General features: G+C 36.3%; 1 protein-coding gene across 18 annotated transcripts in view; it reads left to right on the top strand.

The window, feature by feature from the left end:
- The window catches only part of DLG2 (discs large MAGUK scaffold protein 2), a 2,068,078-nt gene that overhangs the window by 1,265,551 nt on the left and 780,445 nt on the right, over positions 1–22,082 (top strand). For 3 of the 18 annotated variants that reach the window (XM_082343294.1, XM_082343292.1, XM_082343289.1), the window contains exon 1: positions 9,558–16,331. The exons of the other annotated variants lie outside the window; for them this stretch is intronic. In XM_082343294.1, coding sequence (XP_082199420.1) covers positions 16,227–16,331 — 105 coding nt within the window. In that variant the 5' untranslated portion in view covers positions 9,558–16,226. Of the gene's footprint in view, positions 1–9,557; positions 16,332–22,082 lie in introns of those variants that run through there. 18 annotated transcript variants of the gene reach the window in all.

Below are 22,082 nucleotides of genomic sequence, written 5' to 3'. Positions count from 1 at the left end.
GTCTTCGTCTCTGTGCGAGGGCTTTCTCTAGTTGTGGCAGGCGGGGGCCACTCTTCATCGCGGTGCACGGGCCTCTCACTGTCACATCCTCTCTTGTTACGGAGCACAGGCTCCAGACGCGCAGGCTCAGCAATTGTGGCTCACGGGCTTAGTTGCTCCACGGCATGTGGGATCTTCCCAGACCAGGGCTCGAACCTGTGTCCCCTGCATTGGCAGGCAGATTCTCAACCGCTGCGCCACCAGGGAAGCCCTAAAACAAGTTTTTAAGTAGATAAGGGCGAGTATATATTTAGAAGTTAGCATTTTAATATTGACTTTTTAATGTTTTCATTGAGGAGACCTTATGTCTCATATCATTGAGAAGGTATAATGTAAGTCACACAACATATGAATGGGTAACCCAGGTAGACTATAGGTTAAGCTGTCAGTCAACATATTTAATTTTAAGATTTATGCATTGCCCATTTAGTCTTATTTGGCAATATTCCTTCTTTTTTCCTGACCTCATTCATTCTGTATTACCTTTATCTTTTTCCCATATATCTTATTGGATTTATGTCTTTAATCTGATATATCTGAGCTCAGCCAGCTGACCTCCAATCATTTTAGTCAATGTTTAGTTGTATGTGATAAAATCTACCTCACCTTCAAAATACTCGGAGTAAATTATAAGGAATTATGAGATTTTCCTGGATCATTTACTGAGCTGGTTGCTAACAAATTTTTCTTAAATGATAGAACAATAATAACTGATGTGTATTGAATGCTAATCCTGCGACGAGTATCCTGCTAAGTGCTATGTATGCATTTTTTTCTAGAAATCTTCACAACAACTGTGTGGGTTAGTCACTAGTCTTCCCCATTTTCAGATGAGACAACAAAACTTCAGAGAGAACTTAAGCAACTTACCCATGGCAACACTGACTGAGTGGCAGCGTTAGAATTCAAGCTTTTGCTGACTCACTCTCAATTCTTGCATTTTTACACTGTGTTACCAGAAGCATACTTCTCACTTTCTGGAAGCTGAGCATTGTCTTCAGAGAGAGACAGAATTGAACTGAATTCTATCCTTACAAATAACAAGCTCTGCAACCCTAGCTCTGTTACTCAATCTCTCTACCACTTCCTTTATTTGCCTGTTGAATGGGCCTGATGCCTATATCATGGGGTTACTTTATTAAAAGCCCTAGTACAGAAGGAGCTTAGTGTTGTACCTGGTATTTGGTGGATGTTCAGTAAATGCTAAATCCCTTTTTCTTTCCCTCACAGAGAAAAATAATATTCCCTATGTTTCCAAAGCTTTTCCATATTTTTTTATTTGAGCCCCTAAGATCCCTGGTATCACAAGGATTATTGTTTCTGTTTTACAGTAGAGAAAATAAGGGCTCAGAAAAGTCAAAAGGCTTAGTTTTGGTCATACACACCTCGTCAGGAACAGAGCAAGGGCTTTATGTTTCTCACTCCTTTTCAGTACACAATATTTACCTCTCGAAAAACAAGTACACTGAAGGCAGAAGGAAGGACATTGATAAAATCTAAAAGGTTCCCATATGAAAAAATGTTCTGCAAAAAGATATTCGCTCAATCTTCTAACCCTCCTTTCCCTGAGAGGCAAAAATCTAGAAAGAACTCAGGAAGGAAGAGTGTAAGATCCATTAGGAAGATTGTTCCCTTTGCTCAGTGAAGGCCATAATTGAGTTGACATTTAATAGTATTTGCTTATTTCAGAGCTGCAGATACTCAGCTTTTAGTGAGGACTGTTTTGTAATAGGTTAGAGGCTGCATTGCATATTATCAGAATGAGTAAACTTAGTTGCCAAGAGTGATCTTGCTGATTCTTGTTAATGAAAAGCAGGGAAGTCCCCTTATAAAATGTATTGCTAAATTACGGATCTGTTTACCATTACCTGTTGACCATCCAGCAAATGGCACTTTGAAACAGACTTTCTTTCTTTGATCACCACGTAGCACCCTAAAATACTTAAAACATATAAACTGGAAGTAGAAATGCTTAATGCAATCTGCTCATAATCCTGCAGTTTGCATTTAGGCTTTCCGAACCATTCCCATCCTCTTACTCATCATGCAAGTGAGACAGTCATGTGTGGATGCATCATCTCCCATAATTATCTAGGATTCTCTCCTTGCTTCTCCACTGGGCTCCGGAAAGTTGGAGGGTGATAGTAAAAGATTGCTTGTGAATCTGGACCTTAGAGTAAAGGCTCACTTATTTAGAATGATAATTTGCTCCTAGCTCTGGACCTCGAAAGATTACTTTTATTCATATTAAGATAGTGAGTCACATCACATTCCCCATGAGCAGGGATGCAGAGCCCATTTTCCTCTCTCCATTGTACAGAAGACTTAAATCACAGTTTCTTTTTCAATCCCCCACTGATGGTACAATATGGGATTTTTCTGTATTAAGAAACATAGGTCAATAAAGGCCACGGTTTGGTTGATTCTTGTAATTTTCCTAATTCCATCACAATAGCTTGGGCCAGTATTCTTTAATTCCAGTTCTGTGACTTTACCATAGAAGTAGTGTTACCTAATGGCTGTGCTTTTGTCTCCTATTTTTGAAAGAGCAATTCTTTTGTTCCATTTGAAAGGACTTAAAAATGAGAAACCTAAGGATTAACTTTTTAATTAGATATAATGATTAGAAACTCTTCATCACAGCAGTTTTCCTTTCATTATGAAAGGAAAGTTGACAGTTTCTGTTCAATTAATGTTCATTGAAATGTTTTTTAAATGAAATTATTGCTGAGTAAAAGGACATCAAAAAGCATACGACATGATTAAGGGCCTTGCTTTTTGACTTTTTTATGGGGAAAGACTGCTGATTTAAAAAGAATCCTGAAGACAACAAAACATTGTACTTCTGCACAGGAGTAATATTTAAGTCTCAGTGCTTGTAAAACTGAATATCACAAAAGCTTCACCCCACTCGAAATGTTTGCAATCCCTATGCTAACTGACCTTTGATCACATCAACATAGTTCAGTGAAATCAAATTTGCAAGGCTTATTTTGGTGAAACCCATTATTTGTGATGATGGTGCTGGACTTTCAACTTTGGAATAGTTTACCTGTTACTGTCTTGACTTCACAGTATAATTTCAAATGATTTAGTTCATTTAATTGGGGGTTTTGCCATTGATGTATTAACATTCCATATACAACTTCATTTTGGGATGAATAGGCCTGAACCTCATGAGCGCTGAGAGTAAATGCTTTTCATGACTCTGAGACTTAGATTTATCTCTTGTTCTAGCCCAAAATCACCTGGTTCTTGTAAATAAATCCTACCTGAACTCCCTGCATCTGCAGTACTTACCTCTCTAGTCTCTTGACAAATAGCTATAAATATTCTTTCAATAAAAAATATTCTCTCCTTATAGATTTTTATTGCCTAAAGTATCAAACAGATATTTATCATTCTTACCCTGGAAGCCTTCTGTACTTTCTCCTTCTTGATAGCATTCATGATATTAATGATAATGATAATAATGTTGATGACACCCAACATTTATTTATTATTACTTATTCTAAGAAGTGTTAAGTATAAGTAATTCATTCAATCCTCACAATAATCCCAGGAGATTGATAACATTATTGTTCATTATTATTATTCCCAATTTACAAGGGGGGAAACTGAGGCTTGGCAAGGTTAACTAATTTTCCCAAATTTACTCAGTAAATAATTAATGCAGCAGACACAGACCCATTTATTTTCCCCCAGCAAGATTTTTTATTAATTGCTGTTGTTCCCTGCCTGTAAGCTTTACTAGAATCAAAGACTGTCTCCCTCTTCATACTATTTTTTTTAATCCAAACTCTATTCCTTTGCTTTTTCATCTAATCCTTGCCCCTTGCCTGCCCTAGTAATCCAGGCTTAGCTCTTATTGGCTCTCACCTGACCCCAGTTGTCTCATCACATAAGTTGGAAACCTCAAAGTCATTATTAATACTACCCTCTCCTTCCATGTGAAATAGACCAATAAGATATTTCTGAGTGTGTGTGTGTGTGTGTGCGCGTGTGTGTGGGACAGGGAGCAGGAGAGAAAGATGAGGGGGAAGACAGGAGAGAGGTGGAGATAAGGGAGAAAGAAAAGAGAAAAAAGAGATGGGAGGAGTGGGAGAGGTAGGGAAGGAGAGAGAGGCTGAGACAGAGAGACACTTATGCAAACAGACATGTTGCTACCCAGTGGAGATGTATCGATTAGAGGAAGGAAATGAGAGGGCAAACTTCCAGGGAGCTTTACTTTAGGGCCATTTTGATATCTTAAAAGAGTTGAGACAAGAAGTGAATCTGTAAAAAAATTCTTTGGTGTTAACAGAGCAAAAGAATATTCCTAAGAAGACCAATGCTTTAGTCCTGGCCCTGCCACTATCTAATTGCATAATCAAAGGTACATCAGTCTGGGTCTCAGTTTCCTGTCTGTAAAATGGACACAACCATCCCAGCCTCATGGGATTGTTTTAAGAATCAAATGAAATACTTATATGATGAAGAAAATGTAATGGAGATCAGGTTCTTGAAGTGCTTATGAACTAGTGAAATGATAAATATCTGACATATGGACAGAGCTTAGCATTACACAGAAATAAAAATATGTTTAGGTGAAGAAGAAAGTTAATAGCTGATGATTATTTATTGGGTGCTTATTTTATGTTAGTCACATAAGCCGACTCATTTAATCTTCACAACAACCACATGGCATAAATACCATTCTTAAACCCATTTTACAGAAGAGAAAACCGAGGTCCAGCATGTAGAGTAACCTGATCAAGGTCATGCAGTTAGTTAAAAAGCAGTCTAACTAGGATTCGAGCCCAGGAAATCTGACTCCAGATCTTATATTCTTAACTATCCTCTCTGCCTCTTCGATGAGATGGGAAAGAATAGGCATTGCTTGCAGAGGAGAAGCCCTTTGCTGCCAGTAAGGAGATTCTACCACCACAAAGCCCACCAACACAGTTCCTCTGCATGGCTGAAGGACACCTCTGTGTCAGGTATACCTCTCAACAGTGTACCCTGCCCTCCCTTAGCTACTTCCATATTGGCTATCAAAGCACTTAGGCCATTAAAAAACGTTTGGAAAAAAAATTGAGTAACTGTGCTGTATAAATCCTGCTTTTCAAAACCTTGGAAAATAGAAGTGTATTAGGCATGTTGAAAGTGCAATTTAAAAGACTTTCTATTTCCAATTGAGATTTTTCTGCTTGGGTATGCTTAAGCAACATGGAAATAAGAGATTTCAATCAGGTGTACTTACAAGTTCTTTCACGTTCTAGTTAATTCGGCAATGCCTTCATTATGATCAGAGTATCTTAACCTGTCATGTGATTATTTTTCTGTAGGCTGTTTACTAGAGTGAACCACAAGGCTAAGAGTACCATAAAAGCAAATTCATTCCAGAGAGTTATTGATTTCTTTTCCCCTCTTGCATTCCTATTACAACACGAGAAGCCCTAACCACCTCCCTCTTCTATTTAATATGCCGTGATTTTTTAAAAGCATCATAGTGAGGCATCACTGGAAGCTACTCTGAGACCCTGAGCATTTCAGCCTTTGAGACAGTGCTAGGTCTATATTACTACTGCACATACTGCAAGGACAAAATGCAGTGGAGAACTTGGAAGGGAGAGAGGTTAAGTAATCTGAGAAGGTTAAAAAATGGTAATGGTAGTAAACTGATCTATGCTGATAAGAACTGAGAGTGGTAAAACCTAAGTTCAAGTCCCGTATCAGCCATTTACTGATAGTGTGATTTGCATGCCTGTCATTTAACCATTCAGTATATCTGTTACCTCAATTTAAAGTGGCTGTGTTAATTCTGGCTATACATACACCATAAGGTTTTTGCAATAATCAAATTCATTCATTTATTCAACATACATTCATTAAACACCTATCTCATTGCTAGACACTGTACATACAGGTGTAAAATGATAAACAAAAGAACTCTTCTCTATCCATAATAGGGTAGTCCAACAATAATCTAGAAGTCACAGAAAAGATTTATAAACTAGGTTCTATGAAAATCTATGATGGTATATCCTGATCAAGGTCTAGGGCAGACGTTCTTAACTGGGTATGATTTTGAACCCCCAGGGGACATTTGGCAATGTTTGGAGACCTATTTGGTTGTCACAACTGGGGGAGGGGAGGGCTACTGGCATCTAGTGGGTATAGGACAGGAATACTGCTAAGCCTCCTACAATGCACAGTAGAACTGAGATTTGAAGGATAAGTGGGAGATAATTCTGGAGAAGAGGTGGGAGAAAATTTGAGGCAGGGTAACTAGCACTGACATGAGAATGCACTTCATCATAGCCTAAGTACTAGGAGCAGGACAGTGGAGCTGGGGAAAAGAGTGGGGGGAGGTAGCAAAAGATGACATTGGTGAAAGACCAAGGGGTAAGGCCATGCAGGGCCGGGAGGGTCATGATGAAGTGGATATTGTGGGTTCCTGTGCATCTGTCTTGAACGACTGAGTGAAAGAAGCTGGGATTTACCGGATGAGGAAATGAAAGAGAAGCAGATTTGAGGGGGAGGAAGGAGGATAAGAGCTCAGAGTTTGAAGGCGTTCAGTCTGAGATGTCTGTGAGATATTTGAGTGGAGATGACCAGCAGGCAGCAGGATATCCAATTCAGGAAAGAAATCTGGGCCAAGAATATAAATGAGGTATCCACTGGCATACTAATATTTAAATGAGTAGAAAGAGAGAGGGTAAAAAGTAAAAGGAAAGAGAATTCCTAGCTGTGAAAGTGCTTTGTCTTTCGAAACATGCTTTACAAATATAAGGAATTCCTGTTATTATAAACATCAAGTACAATGCTTTTAACATCCATCCATTTATTTAACAAACCTTTGCTCTCCTTCCTTATATGCTAGGTAGTGTGCTAGGGCCCGGGGTGAAAAGATGAATAAGATTGACCTTGCTCTCAGAAGGAGTCAAGAAAGCAAGTGGGTGGAGGGGAGACAGAAAATTCTTTCCTTTTTTTTAACCTTTTATTTTATATTGGAGTATAGGTGAAAAACAATGTTGTGTTAGTTTCAGGTGTACAGCAAAGTAACTCAGTTATACATACACATGTATCTATTCTTTTTCAAATCCTTTTCCTATTTATGTTGTTACATAATATTGAGCAGAATTCCCTGTGCTATACAGTAGGTCCTTGTTGGTTAGACAGTAAATTCTTAATACTGTCCTGTAAATGAGTTTGTGTAGCTTTCCTTCTGTCAGGAGAGTCCAGAGGAGAAGGGCTGGGGTCTCTTGAAGTGGGCAGAGATGAGGAAGACAGATTTGATCTGCCCAGTAGTTCTATCCTGGGTTGGCCCTAGCCTGAGGTCTGCCTCTGGCCTGAGGTTTACATGCTGTGACCTAGCATTCGGTAGAACTACGTTCAAAGAAGACCTGTTGTCCTGCCTGCTTCAGTCAGCTTCTCTGGGATCCCCTGCTTCCTCTCCCTTATAGAACTGGGCTTATGATTCCAAAGACTGCAAAGTGTATGGAATAGCACTTTACCACAATGACTTGCATCTCTTAAGCACATACAAAATATACTGACTGATTGATCAAATATATAGCACACTTCTCTATTGTATGAAGTTTGGTATCCCACAGGTCATATCATGCCCTGTAGAACACTACTGCATACAGTAAAAGTTCATGCTCTCTTTTATTTTGGTAAAGTCGTGTGAGTCTTACCCCATCAAAAAGAGAAGTGTCACTCTTCTTAAATAGGAGAAAATGGGTCAGATATGAGCTTTCGATAAGAGCCATGGCCAAACTCACCAGAGATCTTCGGAAATACAGAAGATTTGGGTAAATATACTAACATATGTTTTTGAAGTTTTAATATGCTTTTATCTATTTTAGGCCCTATTAATAAAAATGATATCAAGTGAACCCTGAAAGAGTCTGTGATGTTCCAGGCTCTGTGCTGCCGCTGACTGTACACTGGCTTCTCTTTTTTGACCCTACAGTTTAGTTGGGGAGACTAGAGGTTAAAAGTAAATAAATCAATATATTCCAAATTAAGATAGGAACCATGAAGGAAAGAAACAGGCTTCAGGGAGAAAGAACATTAGGAGGATACACATTTAGACTGGGGTGTGGTTGTCAGGAAAGGTGAATCTGCAAGTACCTAAGTATTTACTGATCACTGGTCAAATGTGTGTTGAACAAAGAGCCAAAAAATATGAATTTATCTTAGGTCTTCTTTCTTTATTACTTACTTACTATTTAATTCTTACTTATTAAATAAGTTAAAATAAAGTTAATTTCACAAAGAATAACAGTGATAACTGTATGCTAGGCTCCGCTCTAAAGTTTTACAAATATTAACTCATTTAATCCTCAACAGTCCTATGAGATAAGTACTGTTATAATCTCTATTGTATAGATGAGCAACAGGAACACAGGAGAAACTAAGGAACTTGTCCAAGGTCACATGGCTGGTACATGGTGAAGCAAGTTACATTGGCCTCTGTGGACCTATTTATCTGTAAATTGAGAATAATACTTTCATGGGCATAAGATGGGTGCTGCATGGGAAAGTAGTTTTTTAAGAAGTACAATGGTAGATTTCTATCTTTATAATTTTAATACCAATTACAATGTCACTATTACAATGATGTAGACTCTGAACGTGAAATATTATGAGGAAACCAGAAATTTTAAGATGGAGGAGCCTAACCTCAAGAGTTTACTGTCTTACTAGAGAGATTATCAGCATGCACGATAATGTACAATTCAAAATTACATGGGATATTTTTGCTAAATTTAAGGCCATAGTTGTAAATGCTTAGTTGAGAGAAAAATGGGATTATTGAGGATTAAAATCTATCCATAGGTCGCTGAATTATAGCTCTGAAGGACACTTGAGAGATGGTTGAGTCTAACTTCTGTATTTTGTAGATGAGTAATTGAAGCTTGTCAAGGCAAAATGACTGAACCAAGATCTTACTGCTAATTAGGGCAAGAATCATAACTAAGAGTAAGGCCCCTGGATATGAAATCTCAGCCCTTTCCTCTGGTTAAACTTTTTTATATTCTTTGCTTCCCTTCCTGTGGGAAGGTCAGTGCTTTCTAACCCCCTCTCCATCTCAGGCAGATGGATCGAACTACAAGATTATAACATTAAATGATAACAGAAATTGTCACTTTGGATAAAGTCCAGGAGATTGAGACTTTCTGATGGTTTCTCTAGGAACTTTTTAAGGAAATTAAAAAAAATGGCTTCAGTGAAGTCTATTGATATTCCATGAACTGCACATATTTAAGATGTACAAATTGATGTTTTGACATATGAAACCATCCATTCACGATAATGAACATAACATATCCTTCACCCTCAAAAGTTTCTTCATGCCTCTTTGTAATCTCTTCATCCAACTCCCTCCCCCTGCCCACTGTACCTCCCCATTCCCAGTTTCTCCTTTCTATCCCTATAGGTTAGCCTGCATTTTCTATAATTTTATATAAATGGGACCATATTATTATTTGGTCCATATTATTATATGGACCAAATATATTTGTATATTATTTCTCTTCTTTCATTCAGCATAATTATTTTTAGATTCGTCCATGTGTTATGTGTATCAGTAGGTCATTCCTTTTTAGTGCTGTATAGTATTCCATTGTTTGGATATATCACAATTCACTTATCCACTCACCTGTGGTTTCCAGTTTTTTGCTATTACAAATAAAGCTGCTATAAATATTTGCATATAAGTCTTCGAATAAACATATACTTTCATTTCTCTTGGATAAATATCTAGGAGTAGAATGGTTAAATCATGGTAGGTGCATGTTTAACTTTTCAAGAACCCACTGAACTGTTTCCAAAGGGAAAGTAGCATTTATATTCCTACCGGCAGTGTATGAGAAGTCCAGTCTTCCACATCTTTACCAACTCTTGATATGGTCAGTCTTTTTTAATATCATTCATTCTAATAATTAGTGTGAGTATTTTAATTTTTATTTCTCTAATAAATCACAATGTTGATACTCTTTCACATGCTTGTTTGATACATATATATCTTCATTGATGGTGTCTGTTAAAATGTTTTGCTCATTTTTAATTGGATTGTTTTATTACTGAGTTTTGAGAGTTCTTTATATACTTTAGAAACAACTCCTATGTTAAATATATAGTTTATAAGTTTTGCTTTCATTCTATGACTTGTCTTTTCATTCTCTTAACAGTATTTCAAGAAACAAAATTTCCCATTTGTTGATGTCCAATTTTTCAATTTTTTTCTCTTATGGTTGTGCTTTTGGTGTTGTATCTAACCTTTAGATCACAAAGATTTTCTATGTTTTCTTTTAGAAGTTTTATTTAGGTTTTACATGTAGGTCTATAATCTATTTTGAGTTTATATGTAGTAAGAGGTATACATCAAAGTTTGTTATTTTGCATATGGATAGCTAATTGTTTCAACATCATTTGTTGAAAAGATTACCTTTTCTTTATTGAACTGCCCTTGCACCTTTGTTGAAAATCAGTTGGCTATCGATGTGTGGGTTGATTCCTGGAGTCTCTATTCTGTTCCATTGACCTATTTATTTATCTTTACACCAGTGCCACACTGTTTTGATTACCTTAGCTTTATAATAAGTCTAGAAAACAGGTAGTATTTTTTTCTCCAATTTTATTTTTCCTTTTCAAAGTTGTTTTGGCTACTCTAAATTCTTTGAATTTCCACATGATTTTAGAATTGGCTTGTCAGTTTCTCTAAAACAAACAAATAAGCAAACAAACAAATAACCTTGTTGGGGTTTTGACTGGGTATGCATTGCACTGAACCTATAAATTAATTTTCAGTGTATGACATCTTAAAAATAGTGAGTCTTATTACCCAAGAACTTCATATCTCTCCATTTATATGTCTTTAATTTCACTGAGGAAAGGTTTGTGGTTTGCAGTGCACATGGCTTACAAATGTTTTATAAATTTATCCCTAAGTATTTTATATTTTTTACCCTATGGTAAATAGTAGTATCTTTGTTTCACCTTCCATTTATTTATTGCTAGTAAGGAGAAATACAGTGGGTCCTTGTATACTGATCTTGTATTCTGTAGCCTTGCTGAACTCATTTATAAATTCTAAAGTTTACTTTAGATCCTATGAGATTTTCTACATAGACAGTTATGTCAAATATAAAGAAAGATACTTTTATTTTTTCCTTTCCAATATTTATGTCTTTTTCTTGACTTGTTAACTGTCTAGAACCTTCTAGACAATGCTGAATGGAAGTGGTGAAAAGGGACATCCTTATCTTGTCCTGAGATTTTTTTTTTCTTATCCAGGAATTGATACTGGATTTTACAAAATGTTTTCTCTGTGCCTATTGACCATATGGTTGGTTGGTTGGTTGGTTATTTTCTTTAAATGTTTGTAATATGATGAATTATATTAAGTCGTTTTCAGAGGTTAAACCTACTTGATTATGATGCATTACCCCCTTTATATATTGGTGGATTCAATTTGCTAAAATTTGTTTAGAACTTTTTTCATATATACTAATGAGGGCATATGAATATTTGCTTTTCTTGTAATATCTTCATCTGGTTTGGTACCAGGGTAATGTTGTCCTCAAAAAACAAGTTGTAAAGTATTTTTTCCTTTTCAGCTCTCTGAAAGAATTTGTATAGAATTTTTTTTTTTTTTTCCTTAAATAAAATTCATCAGAAGCCATCTGGGCCTGGAGTTTCCTGGTGGTTAGGTTTTTAATTAAAAATTCCATATCTTTAATAGATATATGGTATGGCTATTTAAGGTACTTATTTTTCTTGAGTGACCTTTGGTAGTTTATATCTCTCAAGGAATTTGTCTGTTCCATATAAGGTGTCAAATTTATTGGCATAAAATTGTTTTTAAGATTTCTTTATTAACCCTTTAATGGCTGTAGAATCCGTAGTGACGCAACCTCTCATTTCTGATTTTGATAATTTATTTCTTCTCTCTTTCCTCACTAGTCTTGCTAGAGGGTTATCAATTTTATTGATATTCTCAAAAAAACTAGCTGTTAGTTTTATTTATTTTCTCTATTTTCCCTTCTAATCTTTTAACTTTTCTGCTTTGTTTGATTTTAATTTGCTATATTTTTTAATTTTAATAAGGTGCAAGCTGAGATCATTAATTTGAGACCTTCTTTCTTTTCAAATATATGTGTTTAGTGATATGCATGTTCCCTTAACTACTGCTTTAAAGACATCTAACAAATGTTGCTATGTAGTGGTTTTATTTCATTCAGTTCAAAATGCGTCCTAACTTACTTTTGATTTCTTCTTTGACCAATGGGTTATTTAAAAGTGTGTCATTTAGTTGTAAAATATTTTGGGAATTTTCAGAAATTGTTATATTGTTGATTTCTAACTTAATTTTACTATGATCAGAGAATATGTTTTCTTTGACCTGAATCTTTTTAAATTTATTAAAATTTGACTTATGGCTCAGAATATGTTCTACCTTGGTAAATGTTCGTGAGCACTTGAAAAGAATACTGTTGTAGGGTGAAATGTTTATTAGAGGTATATGAGCCTAAATTGATGGATGTTTTTGTAAAGGTTTTCTATATCCTTATAGATTTTGCCTGCGTATTCTATCAATTATTCAGAGTAGGATAATAAAATCACCAACTATAATTATGAATTTCTTTATTTCTCCTTGTTGCTTTGGTTTCTCCGGAAAACCAATTTTATATCCTCAATTCTGCAAGTCCACTGGGTTTCAACTGGATCCACTCTCCTGCAATGTAGCCTAGACATTCAAGGTTGTAAATGGGGCAGTCATAAGACTTATCTTGTTTCCTGTCTCTTAGAGTTCACTACTTTTTGTTCTCTGATGTCCATTTTTGAAACTCATTGTTTCATATATTTTGTTCAGTTTTTTTTTTTTTTTTCAGATAGGAATGTAAATCTAAGCCCTGTTACTCCATTTTTATTTCGTGAAGTTATATTTAAACCAGTCACCAGCAGAAAGCATTCAAATGTAGACCTTTTGAGCATGGCAATAGTACTAACCATATAAAAAGTACTTTTAGACATTCTGAGGCCTGTAATCTAATTTAGAGCATGGCAGTATATTTAGATATGATGGACATATGGCCTAGTGACTAAGGGTTTAACAGAAAAATGGTAGCCATTACATATCAGACATTGTGCTAGCAGGAAAAAAAATACGTACAACATTCTACTTTGCGGGCAGAGGCAAATGCGCACTGAGTGGTTCTTGAAAAGAAGCAGAGAATTGAAATTATATAATATTTATCTTTGTACTCTGTGTTTCTAGCACAGTGCTTAGCACATAGTAGAGCTCAATAAATGTTTGTTAAACTGAGCAAAATTGAAATATGTCAAATATTAGATCAGGTAAGACTCATGGTGGACTCCATTTGAATACCAAAGGTAATAGACTTTAGAACTTATAAAAGTGATGGGGCATGAGTGCAAAACACGCTATATGTACCTAATAAAAACTAAATAATTAATTAAGCAATATGACCTAAATGACTGAGCCACCTAAAGCCTCTAAAAGTATATCAATGTTCGTATTTTAAAGAGTGAGGAATAAATATATGAAATTTACTATCTCATGAGGTTTAGTTTCCCTGAATTTATGCACACTGATGCTCTAAGAATTAGTTAAAGCTAAAATTGATTAGCATTAGGAATAGGAAGCTACTGACTTTTTATTCAAGAATAATAATTTTCTTTAATAATTGTTACTTGGCTCCAGTAACAATCCTGAGTATTAAGCTTTCTTGGTGTCATGTTCTTTCCAAAACACTAGTAATGATCTTTCTCACTCTGTGCCTTTGTTCTACCTTTTCTTACTCAGGAATGTCCCCTATCTATCTCTGCATGTCCAAATTTTACCCTAACTTCAAGCTCTAGCTAAGTGCTAAATCTTCTGGAAGCTGCCCTAATTTTCCCAGTTAATGTAATTTTTCTTTTTCATTGTTTTGTGAAAAGTTTATACTACCTCTTTTATGGCACTTATCCTTTTTTAACTTGTCTTTTTGTTATTTGTGCCCATGTATCATCCCTTCAATTAAACTCTAAGTTCCTTAAAGACAAAATCAACATCTGATATCCATTTGCCCGTAATACAATGAAAAAGTATAGCACATGGGAGATGCTTGATATGCTTGTTGGATCAATAAATAAATGAATGAATGCATGACTCCAAGGGCATTTTTAATGTAGAGGTTCTACATGCAGAGACTGTGGATTCTCTATCCTTTTATCAAAGAGTAAGGAAAGAAGGATCTTTTAAAAGATGCTGCTTAAATGAAAAGCAGAAGGGATCTGATGAACAAGAGATAGAAGTAGTCGAAGGCATTACAGAAGACCTAGAGGTTGGGGTCTGGAATAATGATGAACATTTGCTCAAGGAATTCAGAAAGAATAGATTAGAATTTTGGAGGATAACTTAGAAAACAACTTTTATTTTCCTGTTGTTTGATAAGAAATACAGAACATCTAGTGAAGGAGTATTTTCTGGGAGTTGTGGGCTGGCTGGTTGACAGTGCATGAGGAAGAAGCATGTGGTTGGGGCAGATGGAAGAGTATAAGGGCAGGAATGAAAGCAGAGGAGGGTCTGTGGGTGTGAGTTGAACAGAACACCATGAATGAGAAAAAGAGAAGGTTGGTTGAATTGATATTGAAAAATAAACTGTCTAATGGCAATAACCTTATGGTGTGTACTCATGAAATATTAAGGAAAAACAATCTCCTTACAAATTAGCCCAGGTAGAAATTTTGTAAGATCAGTTCTACTTGCAATTCCTTCAATTCCAAATTGAAAAGTAATTGAGATAAGGGGAAAACTTTGCCTTTGAGACTTTCACGCCACCAGGTCATTAGTATGAACTAATCCACCATCACCAGGGTACAAATGCAGAAAAACTAGGTAACCCAAATCATGAAGCTCTTCTAAAAATAATACAGCAAAAATCCTTCATTTATGTTATCACACTGTTTCCTACAGTTTGTACCTTGTTTTACACTCCTTGGATTTTCTAGGTCAATTAAAAGCACAATTTATTCATTATGCTGTGTGTTGCCCTCAGTTTACCCCTTACCTCTAGAAATACTTGAATAAATATCCCCATTGTTGGCTGCGTAACTAGCCCTGAGAGCATAGATTCCTTTGGAACTTCAAAGTGCTCGGTACCTTACAAGGTGCATTACCGCCTGCCTCAACGATCCCACAGAGTCTGTGGGACAGGGGGGAGGGGGGAGGTTAGTGGACCCTTGCCTTGTAGGCTTAAGTTAAGGAACACTCAGAAGATGTTGCTATATTCTGTTGTTCAGATTTTATTTAGTGCTTATACCTTTTTTGTTAAAGTGTGCAAGCAATTTCTCTGGGATTAACACGTTCCAATTATGTGTAGCCCACTCTCAGTTCCCAAGAATATGTGAAGGTTCAATTCTCCTGGCATTATTTATGTAAATTCTACCTAGAAGAAATAAATATGACTCTTACCTAATATACAAGACAACAGAAAGACCTTCTAATTACTCTTAAATTTTAAGATAAATAATTGACTGCATTTTATGCTCACGAACTTTCTGGCTAGTCTTTAGAAATAATCCCAGATAAATAACTCTGTAGTTAATAAAGACAGTAATACTCTGTAGATGGAAAACATATCACATCTGATCATAACTAAACTGAGAGGAGAGTTGGACGTATTAAATGACACTGTGAGAAGGCATGTGTTTCACACAGAGCAGACAAGTGTACACACCTGCCTATGTACATATATGTGCATATGTAACCCACTCCCTTCAATTCTACTTTTCACAAGCTGCTCAAATTCTACCTCCATGGCCTGCCACCCAAATCTTCTGGTGGAAATATTTTTTTACATCTCTCTCCCTCCTACTTCTTTCCCCCCACACACTTATGGTATGTGCAGTTTCGCCAGACCCATGTAAAGACAGGGGAACACTGATGGGATTGCTTTTCACAAGTGTGGGAACGAAAATCCTTCCCAATGAAAACATCTGTCTCTGTTCAAGTCATGCCCAGTTATCCCCCAAAAGAAATGTTCTGATTAACATTTTTTTTTAAGTCTTAAGATAGCAGTTTGTGTAGCAGATCTAATTAAGAAGTTTATGTAACAGATCTGCAGGGTTTTTTTTTCCTCCTTCAACTGGGTTCTTTGAGCTCAGTTTGAGTGTTACTAGCTTTCGCCATGCAACGGCAAAGTGCTTCCCGGGCTGAAAATTATCAGCTTCTGTGGGATACTATTGCTTCCTTAAAACAATGTGAACAAGCTATGCAACATGCATTTATACCGGTAAGGAAAATTTCCTTTTATTTTCCTAGGGATTCTTTTATTTTTCTCCTATTTTTTCCTTTACAGCTATAGATAAATGGCATGTATTCTATGTATTTAAAGATGTGGTATCTTCTCTGTAGTTCTTGTTTGGGATAAACATGTCTCTTTTTGCTCTGTGTGAAATCTGAATTATTAATATGGTCAAATATTGATCAGTGAGAAAGAGTAAACAGTGGTCCAAGCAAACTTATCCCACTGAAGATTGTAGGTTCTAATAGTAACATGTACTAAAGAAAGGGCACAAGATTGATATTCTTCATATTAATATTTGAAACAGCTTACAGTGGGTATTTCCTGGTTGGTTACCCCAAAGTACTTAGAATGGCTTGAATATCTTTTGCAGTGGGTTTGATACATAGATCAGGAAGCCAAAAGTTAGTTCTTACATTTTGATTCTTTGCTTATTCAAGTAAAATCTACCATAAAACCTCTCTTGAAAAGTGTGATTATTCCTTTAGTAGTAATGTACTACTTAGAGATTTGTAAAAATGGCTTAGAAATTTGTAAAAAAAAAAAAAAAAGTGCATAGATATATAAGGTGAATTAATTGAGTCAGTGCCATTGTGTTTTCCATTGCAGATATAATATTTGTGCTTATAGTTATCCAACTAGAAGAACCAGGCTGGCTACATTTGATAGGCTGAGGTGGGGTAAATGGGACTTGGAAGAAGAATATAAAAATATTTGATTCTTTAAATAGATCTATTTTGAAGGATTGAGATAATAATTACTATCAGTGTTTAAGAGAACACTCTTAAAAATTAAGACCTGCAAAAAATTATTTGGAATTTCTTAAGAAAAACATTATTTCTGACATAGAAATAGTTGGATTCAATCTTCTTTGAAATTCAAGTTATTTTCAAGTGACTCAAGTCAGATGCCATATTTTTCTCTGTAACTTGGGAATCACCTGTTTCAAAGACTGTACTATGTTTAAAGTTCTTCTCATTGAATACTATTCTCTAATTGGATCTCTGTAAGTTGATCTTAATTGTTAAAGACATAAAACATATAATTTTTGCAAGGATTTAAAACACTAATGGTGGGAAGCTTTCTAAATCAGATTAAGTTATAATTATTCTACTCTGAACTGGAATCTGCTGTGTATAGTTTGCTTCTCCTATCTTTATTAAACTCTTCCTCCTTCATTTTATCAAGAAGATTATGATACCCCTTGTGAAGCTCACGCGTCTCCTCCTTCATAGAGCTTTCTCTGGCTAGGCAGAGTTATTTTCTTCTATCTCGGTTCCTTGCATGCACCTCTGATTTATCACCCAACATATTTTATTGTAAGTATTTTCTTTTCTGTCTCTCTAATTATATTGTAACTTCTTGGAGCTAAGGAGAAAAGGAAAGTAAGTTGGAGAAAGGAACTGATATTTGTTTGTTTCCTTGTTTTCCTGTCTCAAACTCTTTGAATATAGGCAGCATCTATTCCTAGGGTCTAACACAGTGCTTGGCAAAGCAAAGAGTGCCTGGTGAACATGTGAGGAATGAATGAAATCAACTAACTAGAGTCTCCAGTTCCAGCATTTCTAGTTACTACATGGCAGTTTTCATCACCAGCTTTGTCTATACTGACCTCATAAAATTGTTTCTATTCAGATACATCTGGACATAACAATAACCCTTGACTAAAGCATTGCCATGGGGTGATGGTGGGAGTGGTAATGTGTTAGTGCAGGAGATAGACCTTTATGGGAAAAAATAGCCTTGGATTCAATTCCCATAGTCCATGGGCTACTCTTCTATTCTCGTGTCTGTTTCCCCATACTGCAGGCATTCACATAGACGTATTCAAGTTTTATTCAGGTTTGCTTCATTTTGACTGCTCTAAATCTTTTTTCAGCAGGTATTAGGAACTTGCCAGGCTCTCAACTCTTCTCAAATTTCTTCCAAGTCTTGCATTAAATGTATCATTATGTCATCATAATTTTACAAGGACTGCTTTTAGAAAACATAGACATTATTAAAATATTACTATCAGTTGAGAATAATTCTGCTTAAATTGAGCCTCAATTTATTTCATTGTTAGAATATATAATTTAGATCTCAGGAAAAGGGCTTCATTTATTCCATATTCTATGTACGTTTTAAGCCCAGTGATATGTACTTCATACACACACACACACATATACATACATGAATATGTGGCATTCTTGGCTAATGATACCCTTCATTATTTGGGATATCCAAATAAATCCTTAAAATACATATCTTTACAATGATGCATTAAGCATGTTAAGGAAATGAAAAACTATATTGACTCAATCAGTTGCCTCCTTTAGAATAGACCTGGTTATCTTTTAAAATAAAGTACTTGGAAATGAATAGTATGTAGGAAGTATAGACATACATTGATGTAGCTGATCTTAGAAACGCTGACCTGAAAACTTCACAAGCCGTCTGTGCATCTCCTGTGAGTGTGGATTACTAACACATCGTTAGAATACAGAACCACCTAGATGGTCTGGACCATCTCTCATGTGCGCAATAAGCCATAGATCACAAGTGGTTTTTCACTCAGTGCAGTTCCGTGTACTAATAATAAACCTGACATAAAATCTCAAGCTATAATACAGTCTTCCCCAGACAACCTCCACATACAGCCTAAAATATACATTGGAGAGGGGAAACTTAAAGCAGCTGTTACCTGGATAGTGTACTGCCCAAAACAGTCTGTAGAAAGAAGGAAGACAAACTATAGACTCTCGAAGTTTCAGTATTTGATTTCACATAACAGATCATGCCCTGTAATGATGAGGTGGAGATCAAATCTGGATTCTCAAGCAGGTTCGTCTACTTGACCCAAGAGCCTTGAGTATAAAACAGCAATGCAGAATTTCCCACATCTTTAGCATAAGTTCCAGCCAATGTAACCTAAATATTTATTGAATGAATGACTAAGAAAAAGCTCTCTCATGAAGTCCTATAAATTAGTTCCATCACTGGAGCTGTAAGAGCATCCTTCTAGATAGTCAGTATCTTTGTATATCAGCAAATCAAAGGCTTTGCTCTTTTATCACTCAAATGAGCAGATATGCTTATGAAAAACTGTCCCATATTTAGTAGTTATTTTCATAGAGACTTGCCTGTGTTTCTATTTACTTATTAGTTCATTCACTTCACTCAGATTTTATTGAGCCCCTACTATGTTCTAGGCATGGTCCTAGGCACAGGATAAGGACCTGAAGGTGCACTTCAACTTCTTTGTGACACCATCACTTTGGAATAGAGACTGCATTACCCCTTGCCCAAATGGTACCTTACTGTCTTTTGTTGCCATGAACAAAGTTGATTTTCCCTACTCTGGTAGTCATCATGTTTGGATTTGGTCTAATATGAGGGTCATGCAGCTTGCCAAGCATTGGTTCAAATACTAAAATGAATAAATCAGGAGAATCCCTGAAGATACTTACATGGAATTCTGCCCACTGGGAATTTTCAAATGGACACACAAATCACTCTAACACCAGATAAAAAGTGTTGGGTCCCTTAAGTACCCATGAATTACCATAAGAATTAAGAAAAGGGGTGCCAGGCTTCGTGGAAGGGTATCTCAGCTGAGTTGTGAAGATCAAATAGAATTTTGATATGTAGTTATGATGGTGGAAGAGGGCATTCCCAGTAGAAAGGAATAGTAAAGGTACTTACTAATTGTGTACTCATGGTTCGTTTTCCAACTAATCATTCAGTTAACCAATATTTATCAGATACCTTTTATGTATCAGAAACTGTGTAATATGCCTAGGCATATAGCAATAAATAGCACAAGTTCAAACCCTACCCTGAGGGCATTTACATTCAAATGGATGAGACAAACATTAAATGAATAGTTACATATACATCTGTACTGCACACTTGAATCCTATCCTGTGAAAGTTGTTCATAGCATTTCTCACAATTGTAATTTAATATTGCACATATACATACACAGATATATATCTATTATCAGAATAGTATAGCAACTGTAGATATTTTGCAAAGCCACTACAAGCAAAACAAATAAATCATTCTTTCCCAAATATTTTGTAGTCTTAAAACACATGTTAATTTCTTTAGCAAACAGTTAGTACATCCTGTCTGACACATGCTGGACTTGGTACTTTAGTATAAAAGTGCTGGTATTTATTGAGCACCTATTGTGTGTCACGTACTGTTCTAAACCCTTCACATATTATTTCACTCAGTTCTGTCAACAACCCTCTGATGTGGGCACTATCATTTCCATTTTACAAAGTTTACAGAGGTTAAGTAACTCCCTCATGATCACATAGCTAATAAATGGAAAGGCCAGGCCTTGAAACTAGTTATCTGGCTCCAGAGCCCATTTTCTTAATAGGTTCACTAGAATAAGGAGAAAACCACTGAAACCAAAACAACTGCAGCACAGCATGCTAAAAGCAGTAATCAAGGGATATACAAACCACAGTAAACGCAGCAAGGTGGGAGTGACCCATCTGCTTGGAATGGAGAGGAAAGATGACCAAGGAAGACTGAAAAGAGGAGAGAAGTCTTTGGATGGTTTTAAAATAGTGGTTTATCAGATGAAGGAGGAGAGTGAGGCTGCAACAGTAGGTGCAAAGGCACTTGGGCATGAAAGAACAGTATGGAGTGAGGGATATTTATCAACTTGCCTCAAGTCCTGATCTTCCTCTTTGAGCATTCAGAAGGAATGTCGGGAACAACAAGGATGAGAGTTGGGTCATTTATTTAAGGTAAAGATCCTGTAGGTCAATCAGAAAGGAAGAACTGAATACTTATGGAGCCTTAGAAGAAAATCTCCAGTGGACAAAGAGATGACTTTCAGACCTAGCTTTATTACCTCCACTACATATGGCCTGGCCCACAGGTTAACACCTGTCTATGCCTGGAACTGAGGAAATACATGTGGAGAAGCAGAAAAAGCTTGTGCACAAATATGAAAGAATGAAACAAATGTAGAAAGAGAAGAGAAAATAAGAAACCAAGTGGTCCCAAAGAAGGATAATGAGAGAGATGAGTCTGCCAGAAATAGTGAGAGGTTGGGGGAGGCTGGGCTGTGGCTTCCTGGGTCCCTCAGAACTCCCAGTTCTTAGTTCCTATCTATCAAGTGCCTAACTGCTGAGCTTGTTCCCCTTTTAACCAGATATGTTCACATTTTGCCTAAGCTAGTTCAAGTGGCTTTCTGTTCCCTGCAACCAGAGAACCTTAGTTACAACAGGGACTGGTTAGTGGCTAGTGGTCCAGGGACAGGATCCATCCCTACACGAAAGGGCAGAACAACAGCTGGAGAAAAGGTGAGCAAATCGACAGAGTACATTAAGCTTCAAGGTGAAGTTCCATCCTTCAAGACTTAACTCGCATCCCCTTCGGTGAGACTTGCCTCATACTATGTAACCAAATGATATGCCTTCTCCCTCATTATTTCAACCCTGATTAACACTCCTTGGAGAAAAATAAGAGTAGGAAACCTATTTCCACACAGCTTTAGTCTATACTTTCTCCTTTAATCATCACAATACCAATATGAAATGGCCCCAATATTATTGTCTCCATTTTAGAGGATCAGTACCTTGTTTAAAATCATATAGATGCTAAGACCAGGAGAGAAACCAGGCCTTCTGACCCTAATCCCACCTGCCTTTCTCCTTCACACCCACTGTGGTACTTTGCCCTATTTCTCTTGTGATGTTTCTCTGCTTTGTATTAGAAGCATTCGGGGGATTT

This window comes from Balaenoptera borealis (assembly GCF_965194805.1).
Source record: "Balaenoptera borealis genome assembly, chromosome: 11".
NCBI classification, from domain to species: domain Eukaryota; kingdom Metazoa; phylum Chordata; class Mammalia; order Artiodactyla; family Balaenopteridae; genus Balaenoptera; species Balaenoptera borealis.
The sequence above is the reverse complement of the archived record's forward strand: the minus strand, read 5'-3'. Positions and strand labels throughout refer to the sequence as shown.